The 17,642-nt window shown below is 37.4% G+C and overlaps 2 protein-coding genes across 5 annotated transcripts; one reads left to right on the top strand and one right to left on the bottom strand.

The window, feature by feature from the left end:
- Window positions 1-235: 235 nt before the first annotated feature.
- LOC306873540 (golgin subfamily A member 7B-like) lies at window positions 236-7,318 on the top strand. Of its 2 annotated transcripts, none has more exons than XM_079422899.1 (5): window positions 236-505; window positions 3,329-3,454; window positions 3,897-4,049; window positions 4,204-4,305; window positions 6,483-7,318. In XM_079422899.1, exons 1-5 carry the CDS (start codon window positions 494-496, stop codon window positions 6,561-6,563), a joined length of 474 nt encoding a protein of 157 aa, XP_079279025.1. In that variant the 5' UTR covers window positions 236-493; the 3' UTR covers window positions 6,564-7,318. The 2 variants fall into 2 exon arrangements, with proteins under 2 accessions (XP_079279025.1, XP_079279024.1); XM_079422898.1 differs by lacking the exon at window positions 236-505 and adding an exon at window positions 1,506-1,726.
- A 16-nt stretch (window positions 7,319-7,334) lies between these two features.
- On the bottom strand, window positions 7,335-16,622 carry LOC306873537 (cartilage acidic protein 1-like; the record flags this gene model as incomplete). Of its 3 annotated transcripts, none has more annotated exons than XM_079422890.1 (14): window positions 7,335-7,897; window positions 8,436-8,579; window positions 9,430-9,472; window positions 9,652-9,797; window positions 10,295-10,463; window positions 10,596-10,696; window positions 10,800-10,882; window positions 11,245-11,381; window positions 12,201-12,337; window positions 12,415-12,549; window positions 13,476-13,632; window positions 13,702-13,838; window positions 13,911-14,107; window positions 15,971-16,158. In XM_079422890.1, 14 exons carry the CDS (start codon window positions 16,156-16,158, stop codon window positions 7,773-7,775), a joined length of 1,899 nt encoding a protein of 632 aa, XP_079279016.1. In that variant the 3' UTR covers window positions 7,335-7,772. The 3 variants fall into 3 exon arrangements, with proteins under 3 accessions (XP_079279016.1, XP_079279018.1, XP_079279017.1); XM_079422891.1 differs by lacking the exons at window positions 7,335-7,897; window positions 8,436-8,579 and adding exons at window positions 8,619-8,970; window positions 16,492-16,622 and having other exon boundaries at window positions 9,598-9,797; window positions 15,971-16,164; XM_079422892.1 differs by lacking the exons at window positions 8,436-8,579; window positions 9,430-9,472 and adding an exon at window positions 16,492-16,609 and having other exon boundaries at window positions 15,971-16,164.
- Window positions 16,623-17,642: the final 1,020 nt, after the last annotated feature.

The following is a 17,642-nucleotide window of genomic DNA, read 5'->3' as shown; positions in this document are numbered from 1 at the left end:
GCGAACCAAACCTGTGTTTTGGCGCCTTTTTCACACATTTAGCTAACTGCCACTTACCTTAAAGAGATATTTTAAACAAAACCAGTTGGCAACTTCTATTTACCTTAAAGACATTTTAAACAAAACACTGCGTTTTTGTGGTTATTTGTTGTGAAGGTCAACAGTAAAAGTTATAATGGTGGATTTATACTGAAAAGTGCTTGTTCTGACTTACTGTTGCTATGGTGACCTCCTCAGGCAACGGATTTCTCTTCGTGGGCGTCCTTTAGTGTGATCTCTCACAAATTTACATCGTAATATTTGTCATTTCAGAAGGAGCTTTTGTAAATGTATAACCCAAAACATTATCTGACTTAAGCTCAATTCTTGAAAGCGGCATCTGTTGCTCCTCCTTCCGCGCGTCATCAGATTGTGTGATTGTTTCCGGCCCCGCCCCCTCGCCGTTTATTCCCGTTTCAGCACCGGGACAGGCATCTCGCGCTCGCATGGCAACATGGCCACAGAGGTGAGAAACAGCCCTTTATTCATCGTTTTTGTGCCAGATGTGTTTAAATGACCCGTCTTTGTGAGATAGCTTCTGAATCTCGGCGTGATTTTGATCATTTAAATCTGGGCTGCAGATCACGGATCCGTACGGGACGTTACAGTGTATAACATTAGCTCTGTCGCTGTTCTCGTTTAGAAATCGGTTATAATTGGAGCTCAGCCCATAAGGCACGGAATAAAATAAACATGCAATACAGAGAGTGAACTAAACCCTATAACAGCCACAAGTGAAGAGCTGACCATTGATCATGGCAACAACATGATAGATAGATAGATAGATAGATAGATAGATAGATAGATAGATAGATAGATAGATAGATAGATAGATAGATAGATAGACAACAGAGATAGATAGATAGATAGATAGATAGATAGATAGATAGATAGATAGATAGATAGACAACAGAGATAGATAGATAGATAGACAACAGATAGACAGACAGATAGATAGATAGATAGATAGATAGATAGATAGATAGATAGACAGATAGATAGATAGATAGATAGATAGATAGATAGATAGATAGATAGATAGATAGACAACAGATAGATAGATAGATAGATAGATAGATAGATAGATAGATAGATAGATAGATAGATAGATAGATAGATAGATAGATAGATACAAAGACTTTTTTATTTTATTGACGTTACTGTTTAAGTTTTGGGTAACACTTTATTTTAAGGCGTCCTTGTTACACGTTACATGTATTATTATTATTATTATAAATTATGCATAATTACATGCAAGTAACGCTAAGCCAAACTCTAATCCTAACCCTAAATTTTTCGACGATAAATGTTATAAGAATACAAAATACGCTTTTTCACAAGTGCCCTCAGATATGTGGACTTATTTAGGTGTGTATTGCTGACACAGAGTGTCATGATTGCCTGAAATGCTGTTGCTTAGATCAGATGCTTAGATGGAGAAAAGAAAGCGTGTCTGAAGGCACTGTGTTCATCACAAGATGATAAAGGCTTGTGTTTGTGGTCAGAAGGATCTGGTGACGCAGCTGGACATCAAAGAGGATAAAAGCGGCTGTCCGCGGCTAGATAAGCTCTTTTAGCGACAGCAGATAGTGTTTGTGCGTGTTTTTCACCGGTGACCGGATCAGGAATGATTTCAGCACCGCGGACAGCGGCGGACCGAGCAAAACTCCCGTACTGCCACCAATCTGTAAGCCGTTTGCTTGTTTTATTCCATTTTTTAAAAGTGATTTAACTGGCGATATTTGTTTTCCTGCGGTTGGGATTTAAAATGTGATTTCACAAGTTATTCTGGGGGGTATTTAAGAGTTAAATGCATGTCCCGCAGAGTAACCTTGAGCGCGCGCGTGATGTTGTGGTTCGAGCGCGAGATCTCTTTGTTTAATCTCGTGCGAGCGGAAAACACAAGTACTCCTCGGGGTCAATAATCACTGTGTACAGAGTACACTGGATGACTAGATTGTGTTTTGATATGTTTGGTATCAGCGGTGAGTGTGTGTTAAATGATCGTCTCCTCGCGATCGATCGGTTGTGCTCGCGGGAGTCGGTAACAATGTCTCTCATCTTTCTGAGACACTTACCGGGAGCAGCTTGCATGCATAATTAACGAGGCGTTTAGTAACAACAGCCCAGAACCTTTAGTTGTGATTAAAGTACCTAAGGTATTGCTAACAAAATTTTGCCAGTTGTACATTGTCCATGCATGGTCTGTGTATCATTTAAAGTAGCATGGGATGGTATCTGAACGTGTTAATAATAGCATACAGTGGTTTATATTGAAGTACCAGTCTTTCATTAGATTTTTCCCAGCATGGTTTAGTTCTAGATCCTTCTGAGTGTAATTCTGAGGAGTTCAACAGGTAAATGTCGTGTTGTGCATTATTTGACACCGGATATGCCTTTTATCTGAGCTGTGCAAGAATTCTTGAGATCTGTGCAAATGTTGAGTGAAATTGATCTCGTCCAGCATTGAAGAGCTGTGTGTGTTTGAATCAGTGTGTGTCTCAGCCTGTTACTATATCAGAAGGAGCCATTCACTGACAGTCCCTGCTGCTAAAACAAAGCAAGTTTTTAAATAACAGGTTGGCAGGACTGCTTAGGTAATTATACTGTCCCTTGCAGTTGGAATAATCCTTATCTGACCTTCAGATGTCCAGAGATAAAGAATAACATGATGTCAGTTGAGCGAAGTGTTTGTTTGGTAACGCTGTGCAGTAGTTTAAGGAATGTGCTTTCTTCTTATAGTCTTCCAGTCTATGAACATTACTGGTCCTGCAAGAGAAAGAGGTGATCAGGGAAGGAGTGGGGGATGGAAGGACCCACGACTCGTGCTGATGTTAGTGTGTGTGTGTTGGCAGTAACAGATGGCCAGTCGCTCTGATGCTGGTGTGTGTGCATACAGGCAATGAAGTGTCCATTAAATTATAAGGTCATCACTGGATTACTGTATGAGCTTGCATGATCACAAATTGCAGTGTAGCTTGGAGTAATGCAGTGATGAAGATAATGTCACTGCATTACTCTGAGTAAATGACAACATCACTGCATTACTGTATGAGCTTATGATGACATTCACTGTCTAGCAAGAAAGTGTGATATAGCTGAATGCTAGCAGGTGATTGCCTCGTCAGACTTCTGGTTTCACTAGAAAATGCTACAATGCAGGACAGGAAACTGCACTCGTCAAGCCATTTTCATGCATTGTTTAACATCTAACATCCCAAGGAAACTGAATGTATGATTAGATCAGAAAAGGTAGCACACTGTAACCCTCTCTCGTCCTCTGCTGTAGTTCCATAACCTTCAGGAGTTGAGACACAGTGCATCTCTGGCCAATAAGGTCTTCATTCAGAGAGACTACACGGATGGCACCGTCTGCAAGTTCCAGACCAAGTTCCCCTCCGAGTTAGACAGCAGGGTAAGTGTGTGTGTGTGTGTGTGTGTGTTGTGTGTGTCAGAACAAAAGAGACACAACGCAAGTAAAAAGGGCTCTAGACTCAAAGAAACTGCTCTTCAGCAAAAGCACTGCTGAGTGCGCAAACTCCACACAACACACACATAATGAGCTGCTAATAGAGCTGATAATAGAGCTGTTTAAAGGTGTTAGATCATGTTACAGACGCCTAAAGACTTGCTGAGGAAATGACAGGGAAAGGGAGTTTAACATGTAGAGCTTTCTGTGTCTTTCTCACAATCTGTTTAATTATTTTGATGCAATCAAGAGTTAGCACGTGATGTCTGGCATGAGACTGATGTCTTTACAACAAACCCATTTGTTTTTGCCATGTAATGTCCTTGTGTGAACTCTCTGGTGCTCTCTGATTGGCTGACTCGTCTTATCCTTGCACCTGATTGGTCAGATTGAGAGGACACTGTTTGAGGACACGGTGAAGACGCTGAATAATTACTATGCAGAGGCGGAGAAGATCGGAGGCCAGTCCTACCTCGAGGGATGTCTGGCCTGCCTCACGGTTTACCTCATATTCCTATGCATCGAGACACGCTATGAGAAGGTACAATATCAGTTTCAGATAAAGCCACCCTAAAATGACATGTAAAGATAAAACATACTATCATGGGTTGTTTTATGTGGCGGTTTTTTCAAACTATGGCAAATAAAAATGATGCTGATGGTTAAAAGTGCACCTTGTTTGTGTGTTTGTGCAGGTGCTGAAGAAGATCTCGCGGTATATTCAGGAGCAGAATGAGAAGGTCTACGCTCCTCGAGGTCTCCTCATCACAGACCCTTTAGAGAGAGGCATGAGGGTCGTATCCTTACAGAGTCTGGAAGCTATGGTGTTTGTGTGTGTGTGCATGAACAAATGATCAGTGGAAGCTGCTTGCTCTTCAGAAACTGTTGTTAGTCCAGCTTAGGATGCCGCATGAACTCTTTTATTATCTCTTCATTTTGTGTGAGGTTTGCAATTAATGCAACCCTGAAGACAAGATTGGGGAAATAGCCAAATATTGTTTTTGGCTAATATATTAATTCAGTTTTTTAATAAAGCAATTCGCCCCAAGAAGCCGTGGTTTACAGTGACTTTATAACAGCTAAGGAGCGTTGTTTTAGTATGGTTTCTGTTTTTTCAAGACTGATGTGAGACAAGTGTGCTGCTAATCAGCAAGAGAAGGTGCCAATAAAAGGTCCGTACACCATACTAATCAAGCAAATACAACTGTTTATTGTTGATACACAGCTGATATCAATAATACTGATTATGATCATAGGCAAATGCATAAAAGGATAATGATGATTGATCAAAAATAAACACATTAAAGAAAGATAATCATAAACCAGTGCATAATATAAGAATGATCATGAGTAAATGGATAAAAAGATAATGAATACACGAGCATACACTAAAACTGAAACCCCAAGAAAAGTATTATAACAAATATACAACCTCAGAACTGTGCCATCATCTTCACTCTTTAAAAGACTGGGGAGCCCGTTTCAGTCATAGTGGAAGATCAATACATGTCTGAGAAATACTGGATGACCCGCGCTTATCCCACGGCTGAGCTTCCACTGTTTCTGAAAGAAACCCCTTTTTTTATACTTCAAAATATGTGCGGGTTAAGAACAACCCTCCAAGTGAGAGAGAAAGCAAACTGACCAGGCTCGCTCCCCCTCCCAGTTGGGTGCACTTGTTTCATTTACAAAAAGATGAGTCCTTGTCTAGCAATATCTCTGAGGTTTCTCAATCAATGTGGCTGCGTACCTAATAGTTATCAACGTCAAGATGTAGGTCAGTGTCATGGACTCGTTGTACTTTCTCAAGAGATACTGATGCTGTTTTGCATCAGTTGCAACCTTGAATGTCTCCCCTAGAATTCCACTTCCTCTCGGTTCATCCGTTGAGCGCACAAAAACAACCCATCCTTTACAGGCGTTGTTAGGCATGACGTTATAATGTTATAAATTCACTGTAAACCATGGCTTCACGGGGCTTATTGCTTTTATAAAGCGGTTATTCCATATACTTAGTAAGGTTTCACAAAATCAAACAGAGCAAATAATTGTAATGATATTAATAAAAACAGTATTCTTCCACCAAACAATGTAGTTCCTCAGAAACAGTTGTGGTTGGAACCTATGGTTGGAACAAAGAGGTTGCCAAGCAACACACAAAGGTGTAGGTTTGTAGTGTAATTTACAACGTGGCTCAACCAATCAGAATCAAGGACCGGAACGATCTGTTTTATAACAATAAATTGCTATCACTTCAACAGATTATGTTGAATATCAAATAAGATATAGTTTTTCATAATTTATTAATAAAGATATTAATATATATAAGATTTATTTTTATGTGCATTAAATTCAAAAGATTGTTAAATCTCAAATAAGCTAAATATTGTTTTTCGTAACTAAATTAGGTTCATAAGTAATAACTTCATAATTATTAAATTATCTTATATTTTATATGTTTATTTTATTTTACTTTTTTACAATTGAATATCAATTTAACAGATATTGTTATTTTTCATGTTATGTTAATTTAATGGAAGAAAATAGCTCATATAAAATATCTGATAAGCTCTCACTATAAATAATTTGTCAGATTTCTGCCTTTGTTGCTTTAAAACTGTAATTGGACCATTGGTTATTTTAACTAACTAAAACCATAAAACCCTTGAAATAAATAAACTAAAATTAAATATAATAAAAATAAACAATATATAGAAATACAATAATAATAATAATAACAAAACAAAAAAATACAAATTTATTAAAAATTATGTAAAAAAAAGTAAAATGCCTTCAAAATATTAACAAAAACTGTAATATTTATCAATAATGATAAAATAAAACATCAGTTTCAATCATTTTCATTGCAAGTCGTCTAGTAAAAGCATGCATGTGTAAAGTCATTTGTTTAATAGTTTGTGCATGTAAGGTTGTGTAACACTGAAATGTTCCTCCCTTAACCTGTGTGTGTTAGATTGAGATCAGTGTGTACGAGGACCGCGGCTCCAGCGGATCAAGCTCAGGAAGCAGCACAACCAGCAGCAGCGGACGATGATTCACACACACACACACACACACACACACACTCGCCCACGTGTGACGCCTTCATACTGACGCCCGCTGAACAGGCACGACAGCAACTGCTCAGCATCGCCAAACACAAACACACCTGACATGAACTGCCTCCACGAGACACATCAGCTGCTGGATCAGCAGCACGTCATTACCTCAGTCATTACCGCCACCTTCACTGACCTGCAGCCGTTGCACGTCCTCCAGTCTCTCGCTGTAGCATCCTGGGTAAAGCGCACATGAGCTTCTGTTACTGTAATATGCAATCTCACTCACAAACGCCTGTGATGTAGCTGCCGATCGGCACACGACAGTCTTCCATCATCACGATTTTTCACCCTTTTTTTTTTTTTTGAGAATTTAATGAGCACTTTTACTTATTGAACAGAAGTCAGATTTTAGACTAGGTAGATGTCAAGGACTGAAATCTAAGCCCATATATTTTATACAGGCCCCAGACACTGCCATCTTATTCCACGGGTACTATTTATGACTTTATTGTTTGATTTCATAGTGTGCTAATCGTTCATGCTTTGTACTCATAATGCGTCGTCAGAGCAGAAACGAGTCCTGAAGACATGACTGCCAAGAGCCAGAGCTTCCTCACATGGTCCTTCATCATGAGCTTCCATTTTGTACTGAGAACCTTTGGCCTGTTTATGCAAAGATCAAGAGTAAAAGAAGTTGAGAGTGCTTTTCTGTTGTGTAGCAAAATAAATAAACAATAATGGTCAAACGAACAGGTTCTGCTTTTCTGTATTTGATCCAAATTTTATTTAAATGTATTTTTCCATATAGTCTATACATTCTTTAAACGTGATATAATAATGCAAAGACGAGTACTAGTATTAGTACAAGCTAGTATTTCTAGTTCAAAACTATGTACTTACTTGCTCATCATTAACTGATAGATCATTTTTAACCAAAGAAAAGTTACAGAATGCAGCTTTAAGTGTCTCTTGTAAAGTGTCCATATGTAAGGTTTGGGGAATGACATTCAGCATTACGCCGTGAGTTCATCCAGTTCAGCCCTTCAACTTGACGTGACTTCCAAGCAGTAACACTGCTGTGTTTCCAGCCAGTCTCTTGAGGTCCGAAAGTATATCTGGAGATCTTCATCATATCTCTCTTGTATGTGCATCTTCTGATCACTCTGGGTCCGTCTTCATCGTGTTGACCAGAACAGAAAACCTCAACGACACGGAGACAGACCTCCAGAGATACTCAGCACTGAGACCAGGAGAAGCTCAGGAAGATGAAAACCAGGACAGACAGGAGATGAGGAAGAGACACTGCTGTCATACCGGGAGGCCACAGCTGGAGAAACAGAGAGAGAAGATGAGGATGCGAGGTAGTTGGAGAAAAAGAGGAAAAAACAGATATGATTCTAATGTGGAAAGAAAGAAGAAACTGGCGTGTCTGGACTTTTAATGGGTTTCAGGTCATGTGTTTGCACTTTATTACAATTTCAGTACTCCTATTTTAAAGTTTATTTCAAATAATTTTCAAATGATTTGTTTTCTACTTCAGTGTTACTTGCCTCTACATTTATTTTTTCAAAATCTCCCAAGAACAGAAATTTTTGTGATAACTTCAAATTTCATTTTTCTTTGATTTTAAAGTTCATGATTTTCAATTCATTCATGAATTACAACCATTTTCACATTAACACTCAAAGATGGGAGTGACAGTTAAATTCTTCACTTTTTTACAGCGTAGTTCATTTTTCCATCTGCATAAGTGACCATAAACACATAACTGAGCTCACCAATGGACTGAAAGTAAACAACATTATCAGAACGGCATCTATCCTGCTACTGAGTATTTTGTCTTCCTAAACTTCACCTGCACTCACCCACACACGCTCGGCCATCTCTGCTGGGCTTGTAGCCCTCAACACATCTCTTCTTAGAGCTGCACTTATAGTGTCCGTATGTGTTGGTGCACACCGGACGAGTGTGAGGACACACGGCCGGCACACGCCTGCACTCGTTTACATCTGAACAGGATGAAGGAAATGGAGACAGAATCACAGACTGTGCAGTCCCCCACGATTGCTTTATTAGTATTGCACACCATTCCAATTTTGAGTAAATAAGTTATGAAAAAACAGGAAATAAAAAGAAAAGCAATGAGTGTATCCAATGTAAACATTTCAGATTTAGTTAGGGCTGACTATGATTTCACCATGTGATGAGTAACAGTACAAGTGATCACTTTCAATAAGATTTTGCATCTTAAAAGTAGAGACTTTGCAGTAAAGACGGATGGTTTTGCATCTGTGGTTGAGTTTGTTGAATAACTGGTTCAGTATCAGACATCTGATAGCACAGCTCTGATTTAAAGAGACGATGACACTCAAAGTCCAGCTGAAAATACTCAGGCTGTCACTGTTTGACGGGCAAGAGAGAAAACAAATATGTCAATGTTTTATAATTATTCAGATGTGTTCTGGAATAACTGCCAAAAGACATTAGACCAACGTTTTCATTATATTTAAAATCTTCTCTCTGCAATTTTTGTGACTCAAGAGATCTGAGCTCTTAAATCTTCTCAGCAAATCTGATTTTCATTGCATATTCATTAATATGCAAAACACGATCCAAAATTTGTTTTTTTTGTCATTGCGAAAATGCATACTCATGAATTGCATTTTGCACTTTTGAACTAAAATATATTTTTATTTACTTTTTTTGGACATTTGTGACATTTAAAACCATGTTTAAAATTAAATCATGTTGTTTTGAATTCCAAAAGAGTTCCAGAAATGCTTTTAGAAATGTGTTTTCCATTTTTACTCAAATTTGGAGCAACTCTTAACAGAGCGTGTAATTCACAGATAATCTTACCAACGCAATGTCCGTTTGTGTTGACTGTGAATCCCTCTCCACACTGCAGAGAATCAATACAGAGCCGTACTTCAGTACTCCACTTATCGTATTGAAGCAATGACTATCAGATAATAATGTTTGTGCTTCGTTATTAAATGTCTGTTCCTAAACTGTATGTAGCCATACCTGGCTGTGTAAGGTGTGCATTGGCTCCTCCTCCTCATTTGCATGCATCCATACCTGTGCATCAGATGTGAGCGCTGACTCCTCCCCCTCATTAGGATATGCGACCTCAATGACGGTGTTCATATCAGTGGACTCGAGCGGCCGAGCGATGGAGTGACCATCCGGCCAAAAGACTTCAATGCTGGTGGCCTCATCGGTTCCTAAGAGCCAATGAAAAGAGACTATTAATCTCATATGCTAATGACTAGAGTAGTTACTGCGATAGAGATGAATTTAAGATTTTTTTAAATGTTTTTTTTAAAACAAGTCTCAAATACAGTAAAAAAATTATATAGTGGCATATTATTACAATTTAAAATAACTGTTTTCTATTTGAATTTCCCTTAAAATGTAATTGATTTCTGTGATACAGCACTGAATTTTCAGCATCTTTAGTTTACTCCGGTCTTCAGTGTCACATGATCCTTCAGAAATCATGCTGATTTGTTGCTCAAGAAACATTTGTGCATTTACTGTCATTTTTTATCAATTTTTGATGAATAAGAAGTATTAATTCAAATTAAATCGAACTCACCCTAATCTTTGAATGGTAGTATATGTAGAATAAACCAGCATTTTCTGCACTAATACATCATAAATCAGGTATAAAATTATTTAAAGAGACTGAATGAATGTGTAAATGATCTGATCTGTATACCTAACCCAAAGTGAGCCACAGGCTCCATCTCGCACAGATAGCCTGATCCTCCGTCAATGATGCGAGTGTGTGCGCCACTGTGTTTCGTGAACATCACCACCTTCGCTCCACGAGCGAACGAACCGAAACGTGTGCGCGGCACCACACGCAGCCACTTACTAGAGGAGCCCTGTGGAAAGAAGAAGAAAGCATGCTGAGCTGACCATTAAAAGATTTATGTACTCTGAATTTTATGTCAGAACTTTGGAGACAATGTATAAGGTACATAAACAAGGTCTGGAGTGTTAACTTTCTGACATACCTGGTTGACCTTAAACACAGAGATGGGCTGAGAGGCGCTTTCCCCGTGAGCCACCAACAGATCCAGCAGTCCGTCACCATCAAAGTCTGTCACTGTGGCGCCTGTTACCCAACCAAAACATCACGTTATAATGCTGTCACTTATTAAAGACAGACATTAGATTGTTTATTTCCACAGGAAGTGGCTCTGGTCATGTGATCTGACCTGTGCCCCTCCCCTGAGGCTCAGAGGCGTCGCCCACATCCAGCTCTGTGATCTCAGGGTCAGAATTCTGCTTCCTCGACACCCTACACAAACAAAAGCCAGTCTTGTTTTAGAATTATTTGTAATATTATTTATTTTGTATTTTTTTTTATGTTTTTCTAGTTGAAATTTAGTTTTTTTGTTTTTTATATTTCTATTTAAATATTTTATATTCAGCTTTAGTTTTAAGATTTATTTCATTTCTAAATTTCATTTTATTTTTTACGTTATATGTATATTTTATTTAATTTAAACTGTATTACAGTTCATTTTTAATAGTTTTAGTTTAATCTAACAATGACAACACTGCCACAAGGACACATTAACTATTGTGAAAGACATTATAATCTCTAAATAATATAAATATATATATATCAGTGAACATTAGACATCAGGGTTGATGTACCTGAAGATTCTGTTGGGGGCGTTTCCTTGGTAAGCGATGTTATTAAAGAAGACTTCAAGCTGAAGATCGTTGTCAAAGTCGGCAGCGATGACGGTGCGAATGGGTGACGGAGTGGCGAAGGCCTGTGTGGCGACGTCCTACAGCAACACAACAGACTGAGTCATCATTAGAGATACAGATGTATAAGAAGAGTTTATTTGCAAAAACTGATTTTTTTTGCATTTAAAAAATGTTTTTTATCTTGTTTTTATTGGGTTATTAAGCTGCATTTTTTGTTATTTTTTTAACCGAATCAAAATAACCCAACTGCAGTTTGATTGAGATTAATTGGAAAGCACAATGAAAAAACATGATTTTTGAAAAGAGTTATCTTCATATAGACCCATATAGCAAAAAAAAAAAAAAAAAAACATATATTTATTTATTTATGGCCAAAATGTTTTTTTTCAAATATATGTTCAGTAAACAGTGAATCTCTATTTTTTTTTTTTAAATAGAAAACATATTTAGTTTCAAATTTCCATATAACAATATACAGTATATTTTAAAATAAGTCAAGAAAATACATTTTCAATCTTACATTTAGGCTTTTCATTTTTATTGAATTGGGTTTATGTTATATATATATAATGTATTTTCATGGACTGATGATTTATATTTATATTATTAAAATACATTTCTAAATATTTACAAAAAATATATGGGTAGAGATTATATTTACAGAATATATATTTTGAAAAGTATTTAACAAATGTATATTTTTGGCAAATTTAGTATATTTTGAAATATATTTATTGTCTGATAATTGTCACTGAAGTGCATTTTGTTTGTTATTTTGATCATGTGACACTGAAGACTGGAGTAATGATGCTGAAAATTCAGCTTCTTTGATATTTTAACTGAAAAACAAAACAATTGTAATTCATCAAAGGCTGTTTTGTTTAGATGTGACTCACCTTGAATCTCTGCTGGCCGTCCTGCAGGTAGAGGCGGTGTGGGCCGTTCCAGTTGCCGTAAACGATGTCTGTCTTTCCGTCGCCGTTAAAGTCGGCCAGCGCCACACCTCTCCCGTGCTGATATCTGTCTTCAACTCCTGTCATCACACCATCACACATAAGTCTGAGGGAGGATTACAAATCAGTACTGTAAATATAAACTCAGGTCTCTCACCTGCCCCGGCGGCCACGTCTGTGAAAGTCCCGTCACCTTTGTTCTTGAACAGGAAGTTGGGTCCATTTTCATTGTCACAAAAAATGTCAGAGCTTGTGTCGCTCAGGATTGGACCGACAACTACACCACGGCCACCTTATGAAACAACATTAACACTTTTATAACGTTAATATTCAAATACAAGTTTCAGAAAGTTACACTAACGCTCAAATATTTGGGTTTTTTATTAAATAAATTAATACTTTTATTCGGCAAGGATGCATTTAATTGATCAAAAGTGAAAGTTATGACATTTATAATGTTACAAATGATTTATAATTCAAATAAATGCTGTTTTTGAAGTTCCTATTCATCAGCAAATACTGGAAAAAAATGATAATGGTTTCCAAAAAAATATTAGGTACTGTTTTCAACATTGATAATAATCAGAAATGTTTCTTGATCAGCAAATCAGAATGATTTCTGAAGGATCACGTGACACTGAAGACTGGAGTAATGATGCTGAAAATACAGCTTTGATCACAGAAATAAATTACATTTGACAGTATATTGAAATAGAAGTCAGTTACTTTAAATTGTAATAATATTTCACAGTACTACACTGTAAATAAGTTGAGCCAATACTCAAACAACATACAGAATTACCAAATTTTGCCATAAGTTAAATATATTAAGGTTCTGCAATATATAAATATTTGCTTTGCAATGATTTGTATCGTAAAAAGCGCTATACAAATAAACTTGAACTTAAAATTTTAAGACAACCAGTTGTCTCAAAAAAATTATTTTTGTAGGAGATTCTCAACTTTTTGTTGTATAAACTAAAAACAACAAGCTGAGAAAACTCAAAAATCTGCTGAAGCTGGTTGCCTTAAAATTATAAGTTGGCTCAAAATTTTTTTTTTTTTTTACAGTGTAGGATTTTTTACTGTTTTTTGATCAAATAAATGCAGCCTTGGTGAGCAGAAGAGACTTCTTTCAAAAACAATAAAAAATCTTACCAACCCCAAACCTTTGAAAATCTCACATATGTAAACAAACATGATTTTGGTCTCTCTGACCTGTGTACTTATTGACGTTGACTTGTGGTGCAGCATCAGACAGTGCAATGCTGCCTTTCGGGACGTCACTGGCAGCTTCATCCATCTCTATGAGCGCGTGCGGACCCACATTACCACTGGCGTAGTTCGCCACGTAAATCGAGTAACGACCTGTTCCCTACAGCAGAATAAATTCATTAAAATGCAAAACTAATTATAATATTTACTCAATGGATAATTTAATTACCTTTCTGTCGACACAAGCCACGGAGCGTCCCGCCATGCGATTGGCCACACCCCTGCGCACGTTGATGTCATCGCCGAGCAGATCCTCGAAGCGACCGTTGCGAAACTTGAACAGTTTGTCAGCGTAAGTCGCCCGACCTTTAAAGAGTTTAGTTTGGTTTTGTAAGCGATTGTTTAGTTTTGTGGGTCTATATGTGTTTTTCTGCGTACCTGAGAAGGCGTTGTTGGTGTTGAGGAAGTAGATCTCCTCTCTGCCGTCTCCGTCCACATCGCAGGCCGTCACTCCGATGGCGTTTCCTTTCGTGTCTCTCAGCGCGTAGTAAGGAGAAGCGCGGTCATCCACCGCTATGTTCACAAGCTTGTTTTGAGTACGGTCATACTTCAGAACGAGGTTTGGGCCGTTATACCTGACAGCGGGCAAACAACGAAATCCTTAAAAGGGTCATGAACTGAGAAGCCAAAATCTTTTGACATATAAGAGGTCATTGTATAATAAAAACATCCTGTAAGTTTCAGAACTCAAAAGTTTCTAGTTAGTCTAAAAACAGCTTATCTGCTAAAACGACAGCTTATGGAATGTTCTACTCTATGATGTAATAGTTAGCTTAGCACCGCCTCCTCAGAAGATCAACACCTGCTTCTACATCGCTGCCTGTTTAGCCCCACCCACCAATTTGCGCATGTAGTGTAAATAACGAGAGGCAAACGTGCAGGTCTACACAGAAACCAAACCATAAAGATGCTCTGAAGACAACAAGATGCTGTGCAGGGCCAAGCTGTGGAAAAACAGTCTTTGCATTGCCTTTCCATCTGAACGAAGATTCAGTAAGAACTCAGTCTTCACTTCATTTTACCGCAGATTTGTTTACAAACAAGGCACAATTTGATGCAGGATTTTCAGAAAGATTGAAACTAAAAGACGATGCTTTGCTGACTACACTGTAAAAAAGTTGAGCAAACTTAAAAGTTTAAGGCAACCAGCTTCAGCAGATTTTTGAATTTTCTCAACTTGTATTCAGTTTATACAAAAAAAGTTGAGAAAACTCAAAAATCTGCTGAAGCTGGTTGCCTTAAACTTTTAAGTTTGCTCAACTTTAGATTTTTTACAGTGTATATTGTCGTAACACAAGTGAGAGTAACTGTTTTTATTACGTAATTACTATTGCTTTGTCTTTTCTTACAGATTGTTTGATATGTACTGAGTAGGGGTGTAACTGTTTACAAAATTCACGGTTCGGTTCGATACAACACAGTGGTGTCATGGTTCGGTACGGGGGGCGGGGCAATTGGTTATGTTGCAATGTTGGAAATATTTCTGTTTTAAACCATGAAGGTGAGCCAATGGATATCACACAAGCACGCGTTTGCACCAGGGTTTGAACGTCTTAATCTCAGTCAATTCACTATAAGCAGAAAGTGAAAGTAAAAACGCAATGAAGGAGTAATGACGGAACTTTCGGCATCTGACGCCCCTTATTCTCTCAGAATCTAATTCAATGTATGCCGATAACGATATAGCCTATAGCTGTTTTAATTTATTCCCTTAATATTTCTCTTGTGGTCCATAGTGAAAAAAAAATGAGAAGAAACGTATTTCGTGTTAAACAGGTTGTTTTTGAAAGTCGGTGCTCTAAATAAAAGCTTGTATTTCATTGATTTTTATTGATGACTGCAGTGTTAATATTTTAATTATAGGACTATAATTTATTGTAGGTAGCCGTAGCCTATAGCCTAATAGGCCTGTTTTAAAAGAACATTTTAATTGAGGAGTAAATAGCCAATCTTATCCTCGCAGCGTGTCAGTTATGCAGTAATAATGCGAGGCAAATTTGTTATACTTTTAATTTAATAATAAAAGTAACTTCATAATAATAATAGGCCTAATATAAATAAGAATGTAACAGGTCTACATTAATTGGAAGTGCCAAATCCTCTTAATATTGCCAATAATTGATGTTTTTGACAATATCTCTGGCTATCGTCAATTCAAGATCATCGTCTTTCGACGCACCCCAGCAAGAGGAGGTTATCACGGGGCAGACAGCACGTTGTCTGTTACGTTTGGGCTGCGTTGTTGAGCGCAGTGGCACTGATATTTCACACACTTTAGGCTTTTTATATTGTAAATGTAATAGGATTAGTCCAACGAATCCTTTGGTTTGTAATGCATACCGAACCGACAGCCTCGTACCGAACCATAAATTTCATATATCTGCCTGTTTTATTTTAAAAAATCACTGAAAAATCAGGCTATGCTGGATGTTCTTTACCCGGCCACCACCACCTCCAGATCCCCATCTCCATCTACATCCGTCACTGCCATCCCATAATTCCGCTGGGTGGGGTTGTGAAGAGCATCAGGAGGCAGAACCGTATCCGTGGTGACGGAGAACATGGGCTGAGCTTGAGAGAGAGCTGACAGACCCAAACCGATCAGACACACCCACCACATCCTCATCTCCACCTGTCAATCAAACAGTATTCAGTGCAAACTGACAGCAGCATTCACACTTTAGCTTCCTAATCATGCAAATAAATGTAAAGCATTTATGGCATTTCTTACACAGCATATGGATATGAAAACATAAATAATATAATGCAATTATATTTAAATTCAATTAAAAGAAAGAGAAGGTTGGCAAGCATGCAAAACAGAACCAATATGTTGTTTTGCATTAAAGAAAATAAACGAAAGAGATTTTCAAAGCGACATGATAGGACAGAATAGTTCATGCATTTGCATTACATTACATTTAGTCATTTAGCAGAGTAAATAATGTGTCATATCCACCTGCTGACTGGGCTGGATTATAGTGGATACTCAGGCTCTCAGGCTTGACTGTAAACGATGTGTGTTTTCTGTTGTGTACAGTCACGGTGTATATTCGCTCCTTACACAACTTCAATGCAGCCGCCTTACACAAGCGCTTGTGCAAGCGACTGTCCAATCACTGTCGAGTATTTTAAATACGTGTGGGTCCGACCAATCACAAGCCCGCAAGAGAAAAGAGGGCGTTTGGCTCTGCAGCGAGCACCACGTGTGCAGATGTGTCACGTGCCAAACAAATACTTGATTTACTCAATAAACTTAAAATAATTTTAGTTGAGCAAATATTATCATGTTTGCTTGTATTGTGTATAATTGTAGTAATTGCAATATTAATTGTGCATTTGTTGCTGAAAAACGTATCACAAGAACTGATAACTTATCATACTTGGCACTTATTTTTAGTGATTAATTTTGTTCTTTTCACAGTTCGTGAATAAAATGGTAAATTATTGTGCGTCCCTTGAATAGCTGTCAACTTTACTTCTGAACTACACTCTTAAACTACAACTCCCATAATGGACTTCCTGGTGTTACACCAAATTCTGTGACCATCGGAAATCATTTTGGTCTAATCTGAACAGTACAACTGTTAAATTAAATAATTTGTATTTATTTATTCATTTTGTAATACTTTTAAATTGATAAAAATCTTATTTTTTTCCCCTCTGCTTGTGTTTTAGCCTTAAGTGTTATGTACTATAGCCTACTCTTGAATGCTCTTGAATATGTTTGTACAAATTCTTAAATAAATAAAAATTAAAGTGACTGTGTGGAATGTTTGTTTAGAAATGTATGCAGGTTTATTAAACCAATTAAATATTTCATGAGATTAAACACAATCCAGTTGTTTGCAGAGTAGCCTGTTTTTGCATGTTGTAAGCAACATAAATGTTGAACAATGCTTCATCATAATAAATACCAATTAAATATTGTAAAAGCTGTACTCAGTACATTTGGAGAACATCAAAATCTGTGTGAAAGAATTTCCCTTAAGATATATTTACATGATATATACATACATATATATATATATATATATACATGTATACATACAGACAGAGAGAGGATAGATAGATAGATAGATAGATAGATAGATAGATAGATAGATAGAT

Source organism: Barbus barbus (genome assembly GCF_936440315.1).
Source record: "Barbus barbus genome assembly, chromosome: 8".
Classification (NCBI taxonomy): Eukaryota; Metazoa; Chordata; class Actinopteri; order Cypriniformes; family Cyprinidae; genus Barbus; species Barbus barbus.
Note: the sequence above shows the minus strand (reverse complement) of the source record. Positions and strands in the feature narration are given on the sequence as shown.